The sequence below is a fragment of the Sabethes cyaneus genome, chromosome 3, assembly GCF_943734655.1.
Source record: "Sabethes cyaneus chromosome 3, idSabCyanKW18_F2, whole genome shotgun sequence".
Classification (NCBI taxonomy): domain Eukaryota; kingdom Metazoa; phylum Arthropoda; class Insecta; order Diptera; family Culicidae; genus Sabethes; species Sabethes cyaneus.
This window is the reverse complement of record NC_071355.1, coordinates 199135631-199156779: the sequence shown is the minus strand read 5'-3', so window position 1 is coordinate 199156779 and position 21149 is coordinate 199135631. Positions and strand designations below refer to the sequence as shown.

The 21149-nt window shown below is 42.4% G+C and overlaps 2 protein-coding genes across 2 annotated transcripts in view; both read left to right on the top strand.

The window, feature by feature from the left end:
* Positions 1 to 173: 173 nt before the first annotated feature.
* On the top strand, positions 174 to 13430 carry LOC128740852 (microsomal triacylglycerol transfer protein). The gene is made up of 6 exons (XM_053836421.1): positions 174 to 552; positions 1073 to 1093; positions 10422 to 10591; positions 10653 to 11273; positions 11336 to 12789; positions 12845 to 13430. Exons 1-6 carry the CDS (start codon positions 510 to 512, stop codon positions 13155 to 13157), a joined length of 2622 nt encoding a protein of 873 aa, XP_053692396.1. The 5' UTR covers positions 174 to 509; the 3' UTR covers positions 13158 to 13430.
* A 6920-nt stretch (positions 13431 to 20350) lies between these two features.
* LOC128741520 (GTPase-activating protein skywalker) overlaps positions 20351 to 21149 on the top strand; it is a 125049-nt gene continuing 124250 nt past the window's right edge. The window contains exon 1 of the mRNA XM_053837395.1: positions 20351 to 20890. The gene's annotated coding sequence lies outside the window, so the exon portion shown is untranslated. The remainder of the gene's footprint in view (positions 20891 to 21149) is intronic.

The window sequence follows — 21149 nt, the reverse complement described above, 5'->3', positions numbered from 1 at the left end:
AACCACGCATATAATTTATTCCACTGCACAGCATTGCTATTAAAATCCATCGATTGGAACACCGTCCCCGCTGGGTGTGTGGTGATCTGTCTGGAATGAGCTGGCAAAGCTCTCCTGCTGAAGCTGATCGCTGAAGTCTTTCTCCGCCGAGCAGTCAGTTCTCTTCTAGCGTGGGGTGCGATCGGTAGATTTTTTTGGTGCTTGTAGAAAGTTTTCGCCTACCACCCAATCAGCACAGCACACACGGACACGAGCCATTTCTCTACACACAGATAGAACTCTATCGCTTGATTCTTTAATTTCTCACTGCCTTTACAATCACCGTACACCGGGCAGTCAGAGCGGAGAAGACTCCGTTTAGTGCACAATTTACAGTTGGTTTATGCTGTGTGTTTTGCAGCGCATGACGACTGAATGGTGGAACGTACGTAAAGCAAAATATGTTACATTGATTGGAACGAGGATTGTTGTTTAAACTACAGGAGGGTGTGTGCTTAAATTAAGAAAACATGAAACTTCAATTGATGACGTTGATGCTGGCAGCTTTCTTCGGTAAGTACGCAAGGTCTTTCGAACAACAGATAAGTGCTGCAATCATTGCACAAGGACTCGTCTCAGCTTCCGAAGGAAGAGAAGAGCGAGAACCACATCATCACATAACCGATGTGTCGATAACCTCTAACCTTGGCAATGAAGTTGAGAGTGAAATTCAACCATCCTTCTGCACTGGCTCTGTTCGAGCCGGTCGGTGGTGGTGCCGGGCGGCAATAGAAAATCGAAACCAAAACAGACAACGTGTTCCATCCAGAGCAGGGTGATGATGATGGTGATTGAGTAATCCCGTATTCAGGCACACAAAAAAAAAAAGGAAAACAGGTCGACGTGTCTCGCATATCGACTCATTGATGCAAAGCTAAATGCGCTAAATGAAATGGCTGCATCAGCTGTTTTCGAGCCGTTCATCTCACTTGTTATCGGTTGCCATTGCAATGGCGAGCGGTTTTTGTGCAATGATGTTAAGCACTGTTTTACTCTTTTTAAATTTTTATGATTGACTTTTATTTTATTGTAGGGCGTTGTCATCCAGCTCCAGGTAAGTTCTATTTTCTACAATCATTTTGAATCTTGAGTATGCTTAAATTGCTGGAATTTACCAACATAACGGTTTGCATTATGCTACGTAAACACACGGATTCACGTCACTGAATTTGATTGGCTCGCAAACAAAGTCAAGAGTAATTTTGTATTGTTCCACTCATATTTTAATTTTTTTTCGCAGTTATTATTGGCTCAACTGAATTGCTCTAAACGATTGTTCTAAATGACATAGGTAGGGTACGTGAGCAGCATTTTCAGCCTGATTTTATTTTGGGCCTGTCATCTCTGTTTTCATGTTCTGGCAAAAAACTCACATTTTCCAGCCAATAGCTACGTCCGTTTGTTTGCACATGCGTCTCGTGGCGTGGTAAATTGGTTCTTCGTGAAGCACAAGACACCCGACACAAAGAGTATCGAATAACTAGAAGCCTGCCAAAAATACTATCGCGTGCCCTATATACAACAGATATAGATATCGATGTAGATAAAATTTGGAATCAGGTGATTAATACCTAACGATAAACTGATCACGAGCAAAGCGAAAAAGCAGTAGCTTGCTATCCAATGCTATTCCTTTCTTTATCAATCAAGCATTGCAAAGCGGTTCACCATTACCGGTCGTCTTGTCAGCTGTGGTGAAATAGAAACAGTTCTGTTTTCTTTGAGCTACCTCTCTCAATACTTAGTGACTGGCTTGCCAGATTCAATTCTATGCTTTTCATATTGGAAAAAGTTTATTATTCCAGCGGTATTTTGACGCTAACACAGTGAATGACAATATAACAGTATAAAGTATAACAACGCGCAGAAGACGACTGGTTCCCGGTGCCACGTATTCAGGAAGTGGAAGAGAAGATTGGCATTGACAAACTATCAAGCGATCTACTGAACACTGTTTGAAAGCACTGGCTGCAGTCCCAATAAAGATTTTTGTCATATAACTGCTTATTAAGCGATTGTTACCCGGTAATTAGCTGTACAATGGTTGAATAAGCTACTACTAGCTAGAGTGATACCCTGGATGATTGTCAAGATCTCAGAGGGATAGCTGGTACCGGAAGAATGGAGGAAAAAAGTATTGGCGGAACTAGCGCCCATTTCTAGAGGGGGCTATAGCCCCCAGTATTTTTTTCGACCATTTTATTTGATGGGCTTCACTTTTCTAGAAGGGACTAAATCTCTCCTAGGGGGAGCCCCCTAGCCTCACCCTCCTTTGGTTCCCCCAATGAAAAAAGACGTGCCTATTATCGGTTGCACAGGAATTCGTGCGGTAATATTAGAAATATATCACGAATTTAATGATCAAGAACAACTATGACAGATTATCTTCGACTACGGATTCCTGGACAAACGAGTTTTGCCTTTCTACTATATAAATATATAGTATAAAGGTATAGAAATCACTTGGAAAACCGGAAATGGAAAGAAGGTCCTACGGGCCGAATGTTATATACCATTCGACTCAGTTTCGAAAACTGTATGTGTGTGTGTGTGTGTGTGTATGTGTGTGTGTGTATGTGACGCTTTTAATCTCACTCACTTTTCTCGGAGACGGCTGGACCGATTTTAATGTTCTTAGTGTCAAATGAAAGGTCTAGGTGTCCCATTGGTTGCTATTGAATTTCATACTGATCGGACTTTTAGTTCAAAAGTTATGTATAAAAATACGAAAAATATGGGACTTCATTATCTCATAGGTCTCTTAACAGATTTGAACAAAATTGATTGCATATGAAAGAGGAGCCTTGCAAACCCTTAACTTCCAAATTTCATGACGATTGGACTTGTAGTTTGAAAGTTACATAAAGAAATGTGAAAAAATAGTATTTAAAACATATTTATGTAACATATAAGCATTAATTTAATGTAAAACATCACACATTTTATGATTATTTGAAAATTACTGCTGAGATCTATCAAACGAAACCGAGTTATTTAAAATCGGACGCTTCATTCAAAAGTTATTCAAACTTTAACACTTAAGCACCGTATATTAAACCGTTAAAACGTGTGAAATCAAAACATATCAATCAAATGTTGATTGTATTCAATGTATGAGATGTGTGTGATGTATGTGTGTATGTATGTATGTATGTATGTATGTATGTATGTATGTATGTATGTATGTATGTATGTATGTATGTATGTATGTATGTATGTATGTATGTATGTATGTATATATGTATGTATGCATGTATGTATGTGTGTATGTATGTATGTATGTGATGACAATTTGCAATTTTAAAATTTGCAATGAAATTCAAGAAAAGTGAGAAACATGTCAATTGTCTGAAGTTTTTGAAGCCTCTTAGTGGAATACGAACTCTGAAATTAAAGAAAAGAAAAAAACTTTTACCGACTAAATTCCACTATTTAATATTTATTCGCGACAGATACGTATACGCTTTGAAATAAGACACTGATGAAGCCTGCACGTCGTAGGTGAACTACGTATCTGTTGCAAATAAATATTAAATAGTGGGATTCAATCGAAAAGTTTTTTCTTTTCTTTGATTTCAGATTTCAATTGTCATTTTCTTCACTTGCCGTTACTCACAATTGTACAAAAAAGCAAAAAGCGAAGAAAAGTAGTTTATTTAAGCATGTAGGTATAGTGGTGTATAGAATCAAAAATACTAGTGAGTTGATTTTTCCAAATAAATTTGTACAAATTCCAAACAAATTCTGCGCATCAATAGATGCTCTTTTCAATCAATAGATATTAGAGCTTAGAAATGTTATATGAAAAATAGGAAGTAAACGTTGCACGGTAGAAATTTTGTAAGTGATAAGTTAGTGATATTTTAAAGGACAGATGTCTTATGTCATGTATCATGTTTTAATAAACAAATCAAAAAAAGACAAGCACTGGGAATCATATCGATCGTCTTTCCCATTCTCAAGCATGTTTATGGCGCAGCTTTGGCACTATTTTTCGACCTCATCTTGTTTTCCTAACCCTCTAACATTGTAAAAACGATGCGATCAAGCTAATGACTATCTTTTCATGAAAGTACATTCAAAAGAAGCTTAAGGTTTGATTTTCATGCAAAAATAATTATCTGAAGAAGCGCTAGCTAAGAAATAGTTCCATTTCTCGTTTTCATATTTAATGCTCTATTCAGTAATTTTTTTCTAATTCAGATATATTGCAAAATTGAAGCCAAACAAACCAATAGTAAAATTTTGCGATCAATCATTTTGTTGTAGATATCCTTTTTCTTCAAAAGCGAAATATAATAATAATTTTTCTGAACTCTTGTTTTTCAAAGATGCTAACTTTTGAATGCATGGTATTAATATCAAAATATCAAAAAATCTGCTATGAACAAATACTTCATATTGTCAATTCAAAACAAGTTTCGTATGTGGCTCTAAAGCCCGAAAGTTAAGGCCGTCTGTAGACCCGTTAGAGGGTTAATTTCTAATTTTCTATACATATTCATTCAAGTCTGTAAAAATTATCTTTTGTGTTCACATTATTTTTTTATAAATATTATAAAACTAAATAAGGTGTTCATCAAGTAACATAAATGACGCTTGCATGTATTTACGCACCCAAGGAAAGAAAATATAATTATTCTACACAATACGTTGTGAATTTAACTGGCAAATAAGGATTTTGAGGAATACGGAACGGATATTTAAAAATATAGTCTAATATAACATCTATACATCTACAATTAAGTTCCTGAGAAATTAAATAATGATTATTGTGGCAGTAGAAAGGCTAGGTCACGCCGCTAGGTGGATTAATTCGGGTTTTTTATATTTTTGTATGCATGCAGGTTTGAGTAAACCTTCCAGCCATGTTCAGCGTAGTCCCATTCCGCTTGCCACCTCCTAGTAGAGTCCAGCCTAACTCTGTCCCGAACGCCCCTGATGTTGACATCAGGGGATGACCTGTTAAGACTGTTAAGACGATATTGTCGGCGAAGCCTGTGATCTCAACAGTGGGCAGGTCGAGCCTCAACACGCCATCGTACATGGTATTCCACAGCTTAGGATGGAGAATCAAGCCCTGTGGAACACCCGCTGTCACTTTGTATTTCTGCGCCCTATCAGCTGTATCGTACACTAGCGTCCGATTCAGAAGTAGCTTTTAAGCTTTTGAAGAACTTCTAAAGAAAAGGCTCTGTATCTCTATACTCGAAAGAGAAAGAAGTATGATTTCTTTGGAAAATTTGTTTATTTGTACATCAACAGGCCTTGTGGCTCACATGATAATTTAACCTAAAAACTACGCGCTATTGATAAAAAACGATTTTTCTGCACGTTACGGCTGACGTCAAATTCGAAGCTGGAGTAAAAACGGTTAAAGTGGCGTAGGAGACCGGTAATCATGCTAAAGCTGCTGTAGTTAGTCCATTGATTCGGCACGTGTAGAAAGTGGCTATTGCGCAATGTACGACTCCGGACGTGAATATCAAGGTTTTCCAATATACACGGGCAATCCACTCGTGAGGTCAATAAATCGGGGACAATTGTTGCTCTATTTACATCGCAACGAACATGAAGGGGGTCTAGGTCGATGAGCCTACAGCGTTGTTCGTAGTTTGGCAGCTGGAAAGGGTTATTCCACGGAAGTCTCCGAAGAGCAAAACGAATGAATCTCCCCTGCACTGACTTGATTCGGCTAACTCCATTTTGATAGTATGGACTCCAAACTGGAGCACAGTATTCAAGATTGGAGCGGACTAATGCACAATAAAGAGCTTTCAAGCAGTAAATATCGTTGAAGTTCTTGCCGATGCGCATAATGAAGCCAAGGTTCCTGCAGGCTTTGTCCACGATGAACGCGATGTGCTGTTTGAATGTAAGTTTTGAGTCGAGCAGTATCCCCAGATCCCTGACGCAGTTTTCGCGACGTAATGGCGTATTTGACAGCTTGTAGTCAAAAGCGAACGGGCTCAGCTTTCTGGAAAATGTGCTGACTTCACACTTGTTGAGGTTAAGCAGCATGCGGTTGTCGACACAGCATTTGGCAAAGGTCGATAGTTCCTCCTGAAGGACAGCGGCGTCGGATAGATTTTCGACTTTTGAGTATAATTTGAGGTCGTCAGCAAACAAGAGTCGCGGACCTTTAAGCAGGTAGTTGACGTCATTGAAGTAGATAAGGAATACTAAAGGACCAAGATGGCTGCCTTGTGTTATTCCAGAATGAGCAGTGAACGATCCAGAGAGACTGCCCTCAATGTCCACCTTTATGTGGCGATCGGATAAGTATGAACGGAACCAACGCAGCAACGGATCACCTATGCCAAGCTTATCCAGTTTAGCAATAGCGATTTGGTGGTTCAATTTGTCGAAAGCTGTAGAAAGATCAGTGTAAAAGACATCTGTTTGCAACCGAGCATCGAAACTATTTATCACGTAGGATGTAAGAGCCAAGAGATTGGTAGTCGTGGAGCGCTTGGGTATAAATTTATGTTGGTTATCAGAGATGTACTGTTTGAAAAATGCAAATACTGGTTCAAACAGGGCGAGCTCAAACAGTTTCGAAATTGAGTTTAGAGCAGTGATTCCTCGATAGTTATCTACGTTTTTCCTATTTCCCTTTTTATGCACAGGGAACATGTAGGCTAATTTCCATGCTGAGGGGAAGACACCTGAGTTAACGGATAAGCTGAAAAGACAGCTCATTGGATCAGCGATAGCGTGGATGCATTTTTTCAGGAACACAGCTGGTATACCGTCCGGTCCAACGGATCGAGAAAGTTTCAACTTCGCGGCGGCCGATGTAACCATCACTTCATCGATGGTGAGGTTGTTCAATGAATGACCCAGGAAAAGAACACACTCCTTCGCTGTGGATATCTCTGCAATCGTCAAACTGGAGAATTTAATCGAAAACTGTTCAGAAATTTGCTCAGAGTTGCTCGCCGTTTTATCACCCAGGAACATAACCGAGGGTAGACCGTCATCTTTCCGTTGCTCGTTGACATATTTCCAAAAAGATTTAGGGTTACGTTTCAATCTTCACTCGACATTTCTCAGGTAGCTTCGAAAGCAAGAACGACTCAGGCGTGTGTATATTGTATTAATCGACAGGTAGTGGTTGCGAAGGGGTAAGGTCCTGTACCTCGAAAATTTCTTTAGAGCAGCTTTCCTTTCGGATTTGAGACGTCGCAACATAGTGTTTTCCTTTATATTTTCTACAACTTTGCCGAAGAAACTATGTTTGTATTTCTCAACACAAAAAAAGTTATTTGTTTATTGTTATCATAGTAGGGCATGAGTAACTTTTGATAGTTTAGGATTATGAGGGGTATTCCTACGAACAAAAGTTCGGAAGTCACTATATATATCGCTAAATGAAAGCAAAACACGGTAGGAACAAACATATCAGGGTATGCTTGAATTGCCGCTTTCAGCACTTCGTTCGGAATCCCGGACCGGGCGATTTCTTCGTTTTTAGACCTCTGGCAACCACAATAAGCTCCTCGTTCGTGTCCGGAACAAGAGTGTCATTCGCTTGACCGTACGGAGTCGGAGGCCACCTCTACTGGAACTTACTTAAATGAACCCGTTATCTTTTTCATCATCACCTGGTAAACAGACGCGCCCAGTTAGTTTCGAGGTACGATACTGTTTGAATCTCGGCTAGGCGGTACTGCCAGATAGAGTCAGTAGGGTTGCCGCACTAGCCTCGTAATTGCCCTGTACTCTAACAGCAGGCTGTGAAGTACGTTGATAAAGAAAAGATCAATCTTAGAAAGACGTTTAAGCTCAAGGCTTTGCTGCTTTGCTTTTTGGTAAGCACCACCCCAGGGGTTTGAATCCTCGTAACGGTATAGCTCCTGAAAACAGGATTTCTTGCTACGCCCAACCTAATATCTGTTGAGCCCCGACCTAGTCGCTCTAAGCACAACTCCACGCGTTTCGACATCCGTATCGGTTCGGGCCCACTGCATGCACCTTCTCGCTCTGTGGCATCTGGAGCGAAGGACACCGATAGCGATAATCTCGTTCTATCAGCATACTGAGCGACGACCGTTCGTTGGATGCCCGGTCATAGGCATGGTTGAGTCACATGCACGTATTAGGACGTTGGTCAGTTCATTGACACTCAAGTTTGAGTGGTTGTTCTCTGCACTGGGTGCTTCAACGAATAGGTCTTTGTTGAAGGCTTTCATTTTCCTCCTCCACCCGGTCGACCTTGGCCTTGACCTTGGTAGCTTGGTGATCGCTATGCGTGTACTCATCGGACACCCTCCAGCCCATGTCGGCTAGCAACGTTGGGATGCAGAAGGTGATATCGATGATTGTTTGTAGTATTTACTTACTTACTTATGTGTCCATGACCGCCGGTCCGGCAGAACAAAGGGATGAAATCAGAGATCTCCACTGCTGACGGTTACTCGCCATAGCTTTTTCTTGTCGCCAGGACAGGTTCTCGTCTACAGTCTGGATGTCGTTGGCTAAACTGAATCACCATGAGCCTCTGGGTCTGCCTCTTCTATGCTGTCCTTGCGGATTCCAGTCTTCTTTACAGATCTCGTTCGCTCCTTTCCTCAAGGTGTGACCGATCCACTTCCACCTACGTTCATAAATTTCTGTTGCTATCGGCCGTTGATGTCATCGACGGTGGCGTTACTCATGTCCAGTCCAGTTGTCAGGTCACCAAGCACGAATGATATATCGCAAGCACCGGTTAAAAATACTTGCAGTTTTTGCGTTATCTCCGCTGAGATGCACCATGTTTCGCAGGCACACAGCAGTACGGATTAAACGTTTGAGTTGAAAATTCGGGTTTTCGTATGTAGAGTGATCTGGTTTGAGCGTCAAATAAGGCACCCGAATCTTCCTGATCCGTGTGGCTATATCAGTCTTGGTAGCACCATCGGGCGTTCTTTGGCTACCAAGTTATTTAAAAATACCTACCTGATCACTTTGTTGTCCCGTTACTGTGAAGTTGGTGAGATTTTCAGTGTTCACTACCATAGATTTGGTTTTTACTACATTGACTATAATACCTGCTTCTTGGGAGCTCTCGGAGAGGACATCTAACTTGCTCTGCATATCGTTTCGGCGTTGTGCGAGCAAGACAATGTCGTCGGCTAGGTCGAGGTCATTTAGCTGCTCCATCGTTAGAGGATTCCAAGGTATTCCTCGATTTGGTCTACTGTCAATTGCTCCAACTAATATCTCTTCCACAACGATGAGAAACAGAAGCGGTGATAAAATGCAACCCTGTCTCGCGCCAGCAGTCACCTTTATGGGGTCGGACAAGACCCCGTTGTGCAAAACCTTGCACGAGAACGCCTCGTACTGAGCCTCGATGAGATAAACTAGCTTATCTGTGCGTCCCGGATGTTTTCGTGGTTGAGACGGTCGAACGCCTTTTTGAAGTCAACGAACACCAGCAGAAAAGAGTCCTGGAATTCGTTGATCTGCTCCAATATAATGCGGAGCGTTGTGATATGGTCTACACATGAGCGGCCAGCACGGAATCCGGCTTGCTGCCGCCGGAGAATAGCGTCGATCTACTCCTGGGTCCGATTGAGGATTACCTTGCAGAGTACTTTGAGAGTAATACAGCGCATCGTGATGCCATGCCAGTTATTGCATTCAGTTAGGTTTCCGTTTTCAGTGACGTTGACCAATATGTCCTGCATCCAGTCCTCCGGAAAAGTTGCGGTCTCCCATATATTGCTGAAATGCATAATCTGGGCTGACAGAGATGGGTTAGCTTTGAGCATCTCGGCTGAAATACAGTCTATCCCTGGCGCTCTATTGGATTTCATATTCTTGATGGCTGCTTCAATTTCATCCAGTGATGGCACCTCCGAGTTGACGCGAATAATTCGACGAGCTCTAGGCGTCATACGGTGCTGGTTTTGTTGGTCTCTGATACTTGAAACTCGAAAGAGTTGTTCAAAATGTTCAGTCCATCGTTTACAGTAGGGAACGGTAGGAGAAAGTAATGAAACAAAGGTGTTTATAATATATCAGGCAAGACGTGAAGGGGAAAAAAGCGGAAAATTAGGTAAGGGGGGGGGGGGGGTCATTGAAGTAACCAACGTACCTTTGCGCTTTACCCAAGCAAGGGAATCCGCGAACCAAGATATAATCGGAGCCAGTTATGACCGGATTCGAACCCACCTCTCCTACTAGATCCTGTGGATCGTAGAAATTGGTAATCCTTTGGACCACAACGGACTGCAAAGAAAAGGATTCTTGTCTTCTAATTCCTCAGTGATTGAATGTGCCGTTGTGACATTATTTTCGATTCCATATAAAGTTGAGGATTCTTTGGGACTTTCCAATCGTCATTTGAACAAAAGAAGTAACCTGGATAATGCTCCTTCTTACCATTACAGCATTCGGTGATGCATTTCAGTTGGGTACCGAGCAAAGCTACAGTTACTGGAATGAGGTGCGAACGGGTAGTACCAGGAATGCTTCATCAACGGTTGGCTACATCGTTCGGGCTACAGTTCACGTAGCCACCATTTGGGGAAACGATGATTACAAACTGCTGCGGTTTAAGGTAATTTTGAATTTTACTATACTTGTAGCTACTCTTTTGATTCATGGCATTTTATTCACAGGTCACAAACCCCACCTTGTCAACGATTCCAGGAGAAGTCGTTCGAAAGAGCACATTGTCGGACATTAGTTCGGCTCCTTTCTTCGCCCATTGGCATCTTGGCCAAATTGAGAAGATTTACGTCGACAAAGACGACGATGTGACGCTAATCAATTTCAAGCGAGGGCTGGCGTCCCTGTTCCAGTATCAGTTACTGGATGGAAAGTACGTCGAGGTAGATCCCTCGGGGACCTGTGACGTTTTGTATACATCGCATGATGAAACTCGCTATCAGAAAGCTAGGAGTAACTGCCTGTTTTCTGGTGATCGCTCTGAGCGAAGTGAATATCCACTACGCAGTTCGACTACATATTCACGGAACACGGACTTCACCGTAAATACCGATGGATCGTTGGACAGAGTAATAGCTGAGGATTATTTCAAGTATTTCGTAAATGCGTATGATAATTTTGGATCATTTCTCGATTCTGTTGTAAAAGTTTACTCGGAGGGAAGCACTACCAAAGTAAATACGGTTCAAGGTAATACGGTTGAGGAGGCCGTTGAAAATTTTGGATTGGTAGAGAAATCGCTATTGTCTGAAAAATATGCTCCAAAATGTAGTGGTAAAAATTGTGACACGGTAAGTTAGACAGTTGACAATAACATTTAAAATAATTTGAACAATTTTTAACAAATTTGTAGTTCTCCAAACTGGTCAGAACTCATAAAAAGAGTTTGACGGATGACCGAATTGGCAAACAGGAGACTTCCTCGTTGTTTCTGCAGCTGGTTAAGCTGGGTCGTGTTACGCCGACCGAACCCTTCCAACGTCTGTTGAAGGGTGATACCATGCAAGAGCAGCGGGGGCAAATATTGGATCTATTGGGAGCTATCCAAACTGTTGCCGCTCATGAAGCCGCAAAAAGTGTGCTGACCTTCGAGTCAGACGATGAAATGGTTTTTGCGGAACGATATCTGCAAGCTCTGGCAGCTGGAAGTCAGCCACAAAAGACCATCATCGAAGATCTGTTAGTGCTGGCCGAAAAGAAACGAAACCCGCAAAAATTCTACGATACGCTGGTTCAAACCGTGGCTTCGTTAGCAAATCGCTATGCTAAACTACCGGGAAATTCATTCGATACCGATGTTGTGGAAAAGGTCAAGGATTACTTGCTCAAGGAGCTTAATTGGTGTGCGAAAGATAAATGCAAGCTGCAATTCATTCGAGGATTACATAATCTCAAATCACCGAAAACGCTGAATGCTTTGGTTGAACTTGCACTGGAAGGTAGTGCTCAGGTCAGCGTCGCCGCTATGAAAGCGTTGAGATCCTTCTCCATATTTTTGTGGAACGACGAATTCAGAGCCATGTTTGAAGACATCCTATTCCAGGTTTCCAAGAAGTTTGACACTAGTGCTCGAGCACTTGCGTTAGATATTCTTTTGGATCTAAAGCCTGATTTTGATGAGCTGACTCATTTGGCGCAATTGTTGAAGTCGAACGATAAAGTTTACGAACTAAAGCAATATTTACTACAGAAGCTTCGCATGCTGGCCGATCGCTGTCCACACTTTGCGGAAATGTTAAGAAAAGTAATCCAGAATGATCCTAGCTTAAACAACTATCATGTGATTGGTGCTAGAGGATTGTCTACTGCTTTGATGAGGACCTATTCAAGCGGGCCATCCTTCAATGCTAGTTTAGAATCTCTACAGGAAATGAGTGGCGGTGTGTTAAAACGTGGCATTGTAGATCTTACACTAGAGGTCGGAGAGGAAAAGTTCAGCATGTTTACACTGGGCCTTTTTGCCAGTGGTATGTCATCGTTTGTCAGTAACAATGAGGACGAAATTCTCGAGGACGATTCGGATACGGTAGCCGGGATGGAGCTGACAGTTCAGGGGTCAGTTTTTAGGCCACTAGTCTTTTTCGATGGAAAAACTGACCTTATGCGTCACGTTTGGAGTGGAACTGCATCGGAGCCAACACCAGCCTATCAAGCCACGACGCTACTGCAGGATAACGAAGAATGGTACGCACTCCAAAATGGGGCTGTTTTCAAGTTAAGCACGCTGGGTGCCATTTCGATTGATTTGAATGGTCAGGTGACTCTTAGCCTTTGGAGCAGAAATGCACAGTCCAAGGTGGAACAGAAGTAAGTAACATTTCGTATTAATCTTTATTAAAATTAAACTTATTAATGTTTTTAGCACCGCAATCGTTGTGAGCGGTAATGTTAAGCTGGATACGAGCTACGTATCGCTCGATGTTAGTTTTGTTGCTGGCCAAGAGCCACAACTTCATCTTACTTCGGATTTAGACTTTGCCACGGATCCAGCTTTGTGTATGCAGTTGTTGCAGCCGAATAGCATTCTCAGTCAAACTTTCGAACGAACGGTAACTGTTCCAATGGCGAAGTATCGTAAAATTAGACAGACGAAAGTAACGCACAAAATAGCCGGTCAGACTCATATGTTGAATCAGAAGAACAACGCTATGTGCAACCTGATAGCCAAGAGCTGATCAACGTTGTTTGGTCTCTGGAAATTACGGAACCAGAGCTATTGCTATTTTGCTTCCAAAAATTAACGTTTAGGAACACTAGTACTGAGAGAGTTTGCTCAAAGTTTTTCGAGTTGAATGTTAATCTGTTAGGTTAAATATCATAAACGTGAAACAGGTTATGCATTTTTCGACATTCAAACTATTGAACACTATAGTTTATTGTCAGAGCGTGTTGTACAGTTGATTTGTAAAGTTGCAAATGATAAATATATGATGAATCTGTTACTTTTGTTTAATGGTAAATTGAATATGATGACTTGTTATTTTACTTTGGTCCGTTATCAATCCCATTTTCTCTTCATATTGCTCCTTCCAAGGCAATGTTCTAAGGCAGGTTAGAGAGTCTCTCTGACTCTGCTGAGGTCTCACTCATTATTTTCACACGTGGTTTTGATACATTCAGCGTCGTAAAAACTCGTTCAGCCGATTTCGTCGGACCATTTTCTAGCATTATGTACCACAGCTCGTTTCGCTTGACTGAATCGCACGTCACCTTTAAGTTACCTTAAAGTCAAATATTGGAACTTGGAAGGGTACCTTGTAGGCTAAACTTAAATTGATTGCTGCAAGCTTTTACACTCGAGTCGATGTCGTTTTTTAAAAATAAGGTAAATGAGGTCATCCAAACACTTCTCTGGCATTTGTTCTTTTAGTCAGATCCTAACAATAATCCACGGATATCATCGCGCCGCGTGCTAGCAACACATGCTACTCGTATTCGCACTTTTTAGACGGTCTGTTCTTTTTCCCACAGCTCTAGTCTGCCTATACCTTTTTCTACTATTTATTCTAACGTGTAACGGCAGTGAGCGTGACGGTGGTGAATGCGGAGAAAGCTTTGCGGAACAAACGGACATTATTGACCGCCCGTCCCAGACGCTAAGCGTCAGACCTGGCGGGATATCACTCACATCAGCAAAACGTGCATCGTCCTCGACAGCGCACATCCATCTGTTGCGGGATCTGCTTTGAAGTCTACGGCCTTTTGCTGGTTCTCTGCTGAAAATAATTTTGATTACTTTTTCGTCAGGCACTCTGGCCACGTGCCCATCCCACCGCAGTCTGCCACATTGTACTTTTTTACCACCAAGTATAGATCGAAGAATCTTACACTCAAAACCCCCAAGTACTCGTCGATCAGCTTCCCTTAACGTCCATGATTCATATCCGTAATGGGATTGGGTTCAGGATTATCCAGATTTTTTTGAACATTTCCTGACATACTGACAAACTCTTCCTTTCTCCTGATTTTTAGGAAAAATCTTGATTTTTGCTGATTTTCATACCAAAACCTTTAAATCTATAAAAACGCTAAACTGGAAACCTGTAAAACTTTCTGTTGGTTGGGAGTATGGCCATGATAGTTCTAAAATTGAGCTAGCAAAAGCTTTTCATTTCCTCTTTGCATTTAGCTCTCTATTTGTGTAGTTCTGTATGTACTTTTTTGCTTCCAAACTTGTTTTGTTTAATGTTTTTATCCGCCCTGAAGCGAAAATGACAAAAACGAAGATTAGAACAACTGCTGTGATGAGATCCTTTAGCAGCTGTGGAAAGACTAGTATCTCTTCGCAATCAAATTAACCTAAAGTTGAAAATAGAATCGAAGATGATCCGATCCTAAAGAAAACTAGTAGATTAAACCTTCAAAGCAAATTTATTCAAGATAGAACTATTTACTGGTTGGTAAACGGCTGGATAATGCGGAATATAGACCCCATAGTGGTCGTTAGCCTCTTATCCAGCAACTCCGACCTCCTCGTGGTACCAGCCGGAATACGAGCAACCTTAGCGGAGATCGGGTAACCAACCCCGGTGGAAACTTAGGTCGTATACTAACCGGGAAGGAGGTATAGTGAGTCTCGGCACTATAAGATGGCAGCCCCAACGCGAGACTCGGTAGTGTTGCCCCAGTACGGCTACACACCTAAATTAAACATAAACTAACAATATTCAAGCATATACGGAGCGGAATATTCGGCATCGACCTAGGCGACGGAATAAGGACGACGAATGGAGACTCGGGACTTGGAACTGCAGATCGCTAAATTTCGCAGGTTGCGAGCGGGTGCTGATTGAACAGCTGGAACCCCGCAAACTCGGCATCGTAGCTCTGCAGGAAATCTGTCGCAAAGGAGAGAAGGTATGGAGGATCCGTGGCGGAAAGGCCCAGTTTTACCAGAGCGGTGGCGCTACCAACGAACTGGGGACGGGCTTTGTAGTGTTGGGCGGAATTCAGGATCGCGTGATTGATTGGAAGGCGATCAACGAGAGAATGTGTGTATTGAGGATAAAGGGCCGTTTCTTCAATTATAGCATCATTAACGTGCACTGCCCGCACGAAGGTAGACCCAACGATGAGAAAGAAGCGTTCTACGCGAGGCTGGAGGCAACGTACGACAGCTGCTCGTCACGGGACATCAAGATCGTCATCGGGGATATGAACGCCCAGGTCGGTAGGGAAGAAATGTATAGACCGCTGGTAGGACCCCATAGCCTGCACACCGACACAAACGATAACGGCCAACGATGTATAAACTTCGCAGCTTCCCGAGGGCTGGTGATCCGAAGCACCTTTTTCCCGCGCAAGGATATCCACAAAGCCACCTGGAGATCACCTGACCAACGTACAATGAACCAAATTGACCACGTTCTCATAGAGGGTCGGTTCTTCTCTAACATCACGAACGTACGCTCCCGTCGGGGTGCGGATATTGATTCTGACCATTACCTAGTAGCAGTACATGTGCGCTCAAAGCTGTCCACCGTATACCGGACACGTCAAAGCCGCCCTCCTCGGCTGAACATCAGGCAGCTAGAGTTAGGTGCTTCAAACCTCGAAGACGGTTGGGGCATCGGAGAGGCCCTAGGCACTAGGTATTGAGCCTCAGAGTACACAAAATGATTGGTTTGATGGGGAATGCCAACAAGCGGCGGAAGAGAAAAAAAATGCTTGGAAAAATTATCTAAGTATTGCCACTAGAGAGAACCAGGCCAAGTACCGACGAGCTAGGAACCAGTTGACCACGATCCTGAGGAGAAAAAAGCGCCAAAAGGAGGACAGAGATCGTGAAGAATTAGAGCAACTATTCCGAGCTAATGACACGCGCAAGTTTCATGAGAAGATGAACCAAACTCGGAAGGGCTACACACCGAAACCTGACATGTGTAGGTACGAGGGAGGGAATCTAATTACAAACGAGCGCGAGGTGGTGGACAGATGGAAGCAGTTATTCGATGAACACCTCAATAGCAAAGTCGCAGAAGGAGGTGAAACGGAAAATAACCTAGGAGCGCCCATGGAAGATAGTAATGTTCTAGCACCTGATCTCCAAGAAGTCAAACGAGAAATCAGGCTGCTGAAGACCAATAAAGCCGCTGGGAAGGACCGCCTACCGGCAGAGCTTTATAAACATGGCGGGGAAACGCTAGCAAAGGCTCTACACTGGGTTATTTCGAGGATTTGGGAGGAGGAAAAGCTACCGGAGGAATGGATGGAAGGAGTGGTTTGTCCCATCTACAAAAAAGGTGATCGGCTAGACTGCTGCAACTATCGTGGTATTAAGCTGGTAACCGCCGCCTACAAGGTACTCTCTCAGATCCTGTTACTCCGGCTGTCACCGATAGCACAAGGTTTCGTAGGGAATTATCAGGCGGGTTTCATGGGGGCTCGTGCAACTACGGACCAAATTTTTACTATCCGGCAGATCTTGCAGAAATGTCGGGAGTACAACGTGCCCACGCATCACATCTTTATTGATTTCAAAGCAACATACGATACAGTCGATCGAGACCAGCTATGGCAGATAATGCACGAATACGGTTTTCCGGACAAACTGACGCGACTGATCAAAGCTACATTGGATCGAGTGATGTGTTTCGTACGCATCTCTGGGACACTCTCGAGTCCCTTCGAGACGTGACGAGGGTTGAGACAAGGTGACGGTTTATCCTGCATGCTGTTCAACATCGCTCTTGAGGGGGTGATCCGACGAGCGGGCATCGAAACGAGAGGCACGATTTTTACCCAAGAGTAGCCAACTTCTAGGGTTTGCAGATAACTTCGATATCATTGCCAGGAACTCTGCGACGGCGGAGGCAATCTACGCCAGACTGAAAGCGGAGTCTAGGAGAATTGGGCTAAAAATAAATGCGTCGAAGACCAAATACATGAAAGGAAGAGGCTCAAAGGAAACAAATGCGCGCATCCCACGGACGGTAACCGTTGACGGCGACGAACTAGAAGTGGTAGAGGAGTTCGTGTATTTGGGATCGCTGGTGACCGCGGACAACAACACTAGTAAGGAGATCCAGCGGCGCATCCAAGCGGGAAATCGGGCCTACTTTGCCCTTCGTAAAACGCTACGATCAGGAAGCATACGCCTCCGCAGGAAGCTAACAATGTACAAAACCATTATTAGATCGGTAGTTCTTTATGGACTTGAAGCCGTGACGCTGCTTACGGAGGACATACGCGCCCTTGCCGTGTTTGAGCGGAAAGTGCTGCGGACGATATTTGGCGGAGTACAAACTGCAGGCGGAGAGTGGCGGAGGCGTATGAATCACGAGCTACAGGCACTGCTTGGGGAGACTCCCATCGTACATCTAGCGAAAGTTAGCAGGCTACGGTGGGCCGGACATGTCGTAAGGATGCTGGACGACAGTGCGACGAAAATAGTCCTCTTCAACAACCCCACCGGCACCAGGAACAGGGAGGCCCAACGTGCATGATGGTTCGACCAGGTCGAAAGCGATTTGCGAGTTCTGAGACGACTAGGAAATTGGCGACGAGTGGCCCAAGACCGAGTTGAATGGAGACGAGTGCTTGAAACAGCACGAGCCACCCCGGCTCTATGCTGCTGAAGAAGAAGAAGTAAAACCTCGATATAAAGCAAATTTATTTTTATTTTGGATATGTTAAATCGAAGTAAAAGCGAAAGGGGAACCTTTCAAACTGTTAATTTCCAATTTTTACGATGATGTGGTTTGGAAGATACATTAACGGGAAATTAGCAGTCATTAACTTTTCGTTGAAAAGCCCTATTTCAGAAGCAGTTCTTGGGCCCAAAACAGCGGCTTCAAGAATGTATTCGCTGCATTCTTCTTGCCAATCTGAACACAGAGAATATATTTTCATGGATAAAATTTTTGTTTTAAACCAAAAAAACTGCTTTTGAAATTCACAAAATCAATGACGATTGACGACTCATTTCACCTTAAGGAATATGAAAAAAACGAAGAGTGGTGTAAAGATTTTCTTAATATATTGAATTTTAAAAATCCATATAACAGGATTTTATATACCATCATATCATATACTTTAAAATAAAAAAAAAGCAATAGTTTGTGCCAAGTAGAAATTACTAGATTTTTTAAAAAATTATGTCACATTACGTTATATCGAACTAAAAATTGCCTTATATCGAGTTACGTTCTTTCGAAGCTACTTTAAAAATAGGTTGCCTTAAGGTCCAGACACAACGCATACGGATTTTATTACGTAGCAATTTGACGGTTTTTCCGTGGGTTTTCTGTCAATTCGCCGCAACGTTATAAAATCCGTACATTTCAGTTAAAAAAAACTATTTGTATGCATAACACACATAAATATTGTTGGAATCACATTTTTCTCTGAGTGTTGAAGACACGAGAAAAAATATTGAACGTGATCAAAAGGATAATACAAGAGCAACATTTCAATAGGGCCCAAGTGCAAAATATAAAAAAACTGGTTTTTTGGTTATATTTAAAGCTTTTTTAAGTATCTATAATAACACCAAACATCATAGCGATTTGAAAACTTTATGAGTCTTAAAAAGCAAATTTGAAAAAGCCTTATGTGAAAACTGGCAACAAAGTTTTCATTTTGTGCTTCAGCCCTTCTGTATGAAAAAGCCTATACGCAGTTTGTGTTTTGTTTTGCATTCGGCCCTATTTTTGTTGTGGGATTTCTGCTGCTTGCTGCTGCTGCGAATATGATCCCCGCCGTCCAATTGCGCGAGAGACTCGACGGACGACCGGAAAAAACAATACGATGCTACCTGCATAAATAACACGGTCATTCACAGACACGACATGTTTAGTACTTAAGCCTGCGCGGCAACAAAAATTTACGTTACTTTTCGGCTTGCACGAAAAAAGCTATTTCGCTGTATATATATATATCAGCTGTGGAGGAACCGGACAGAGTTCGTTAGTTGCGCGCCCGAGACATTTACTATCGCTGAACTACCAAGGCGTGATTCACTTGCACGCTGTTGTGAGTTAGAAATGCTAAATGAATGAACTGCTGCTGCTTCACACTACCAATAGCGACTGCCGCACTGCCGCACCTCACGGGTAACACGTTTCGCTTCACAAACCTGTTCAACGGTGGCAGATTTGCTGATGAAATTAAACCCCAACTTTTCTAGTAGAATTAATAAAGCTGATCGGAGTCCCAGTTACGAATTTTTAACCTTTTCTAGCCATTGCGCTTCAAAACAACGTGATAAAAAAGGCCAAACGCGAAACGCCGTCTAAAAGCCGGCCCAACACCAAAATCATATCACCACTGACAGTAAATAAAAGCCTCATGTCAAAGGCCCCATCAACAATTGATAATCCAATCAGCCTTATGAAAAAGTCGTATTACCGAATGATCTCCGAAAACGGCCAAACGCATATTTTTGCAAATTACAAAGTAAATCAATGTTTTTTCTGCTAGTTGTTGCATTACACATTAAACTATTATGTTTTTGCATCATAATGTAACATTCAATTCTAAGCAACACTGTTTATATCAAATAAGGAGTTAAAAAATGATGCTCAAGTTTCAACATCGATTTTCTCGAAACTGTCAGTTTTGACTTCGGCCTATTTGAAATGTTGCTCTTGATATAATTTTCTGAATCAGTTGAACATCGGCTGTTAACGAGCCCTTCCTTTGGTGCAGTAACGCTTAGTAGTTACATATCGTTTCACGAACGGACGGTTGTCAAACTTTTCCTGATGTCGGATAGCTGCACACATACCATCAGCGCTCGTTGCTATTGCGACAGGCAAGATTTATGCTGCTGCTGCAGCTGTGTAAGTTTCATTCTTTCTTCTACCATCAAAGTGGACACATATTGTCGTATGCCAGGGAGATTGCTTCGTCGGGATTTTATGTACCAACTCCTTTCCCCGTTCGTCGGTCGTCATTTAATGCTAAACTTTGCATCGATTCGGTTCGGGTTCGGTGTGTGCATCATCATATCCGGAGCGCATTGAATAAAGGTGATTTTTCTTTAGCAAAATTTGATATTTTCTGCTTCCGGGACGAAAGTTGCCATTGAGTGCCACCACAGTTACGCGGAAGTGAAAAAGACAACGGAGAAAAGTGACCGCAACGGCGCCTTGTTACGGATGGCGAATTTACTTTTCTTCCTATTATAAACTGTGTATTTTTTCCCCTCTGACAGAAAAGGTAAATATCGATTGCCTTTAGTAGAACGTGCTGTGCGACCCACTTGCTATCACAGGTGGAACCGTTCAATTAGAAGATCTTCAGAGTATAGTTTTTTTCGGGAGCAAGTGGCAGAGCACCAGTTGTAGAAAAAGTGAAAACTGTCAGAAAATTTTTCGCTAACGAAACATCCGGAAACGGAACCGATTGAGCAGTGACCAGTTTTGTTCGCTACGAGGAAAGAAGACATTTATGACCAGTGTCGGAGGTAGGTACTTTTTGGGATAAAAACAAAAAATTGCACAACCTCAGCAGTACCACTCAACATTCAGTCAATGAATTTGGTTTACTACATCCATCAACAGCACACAACTACCTCTTCAGAAAAATATTCGCAAATTAAAGGTAAACATAAAAAGGGGGCTTATGCTGTAGGGGATATAACACTGCACATAGGTACTTCCCGTTTGTTTGATTATTGCCAATAATGAAAGTTTCCTTTGATGGGCATGGTTGAAATGTACAAT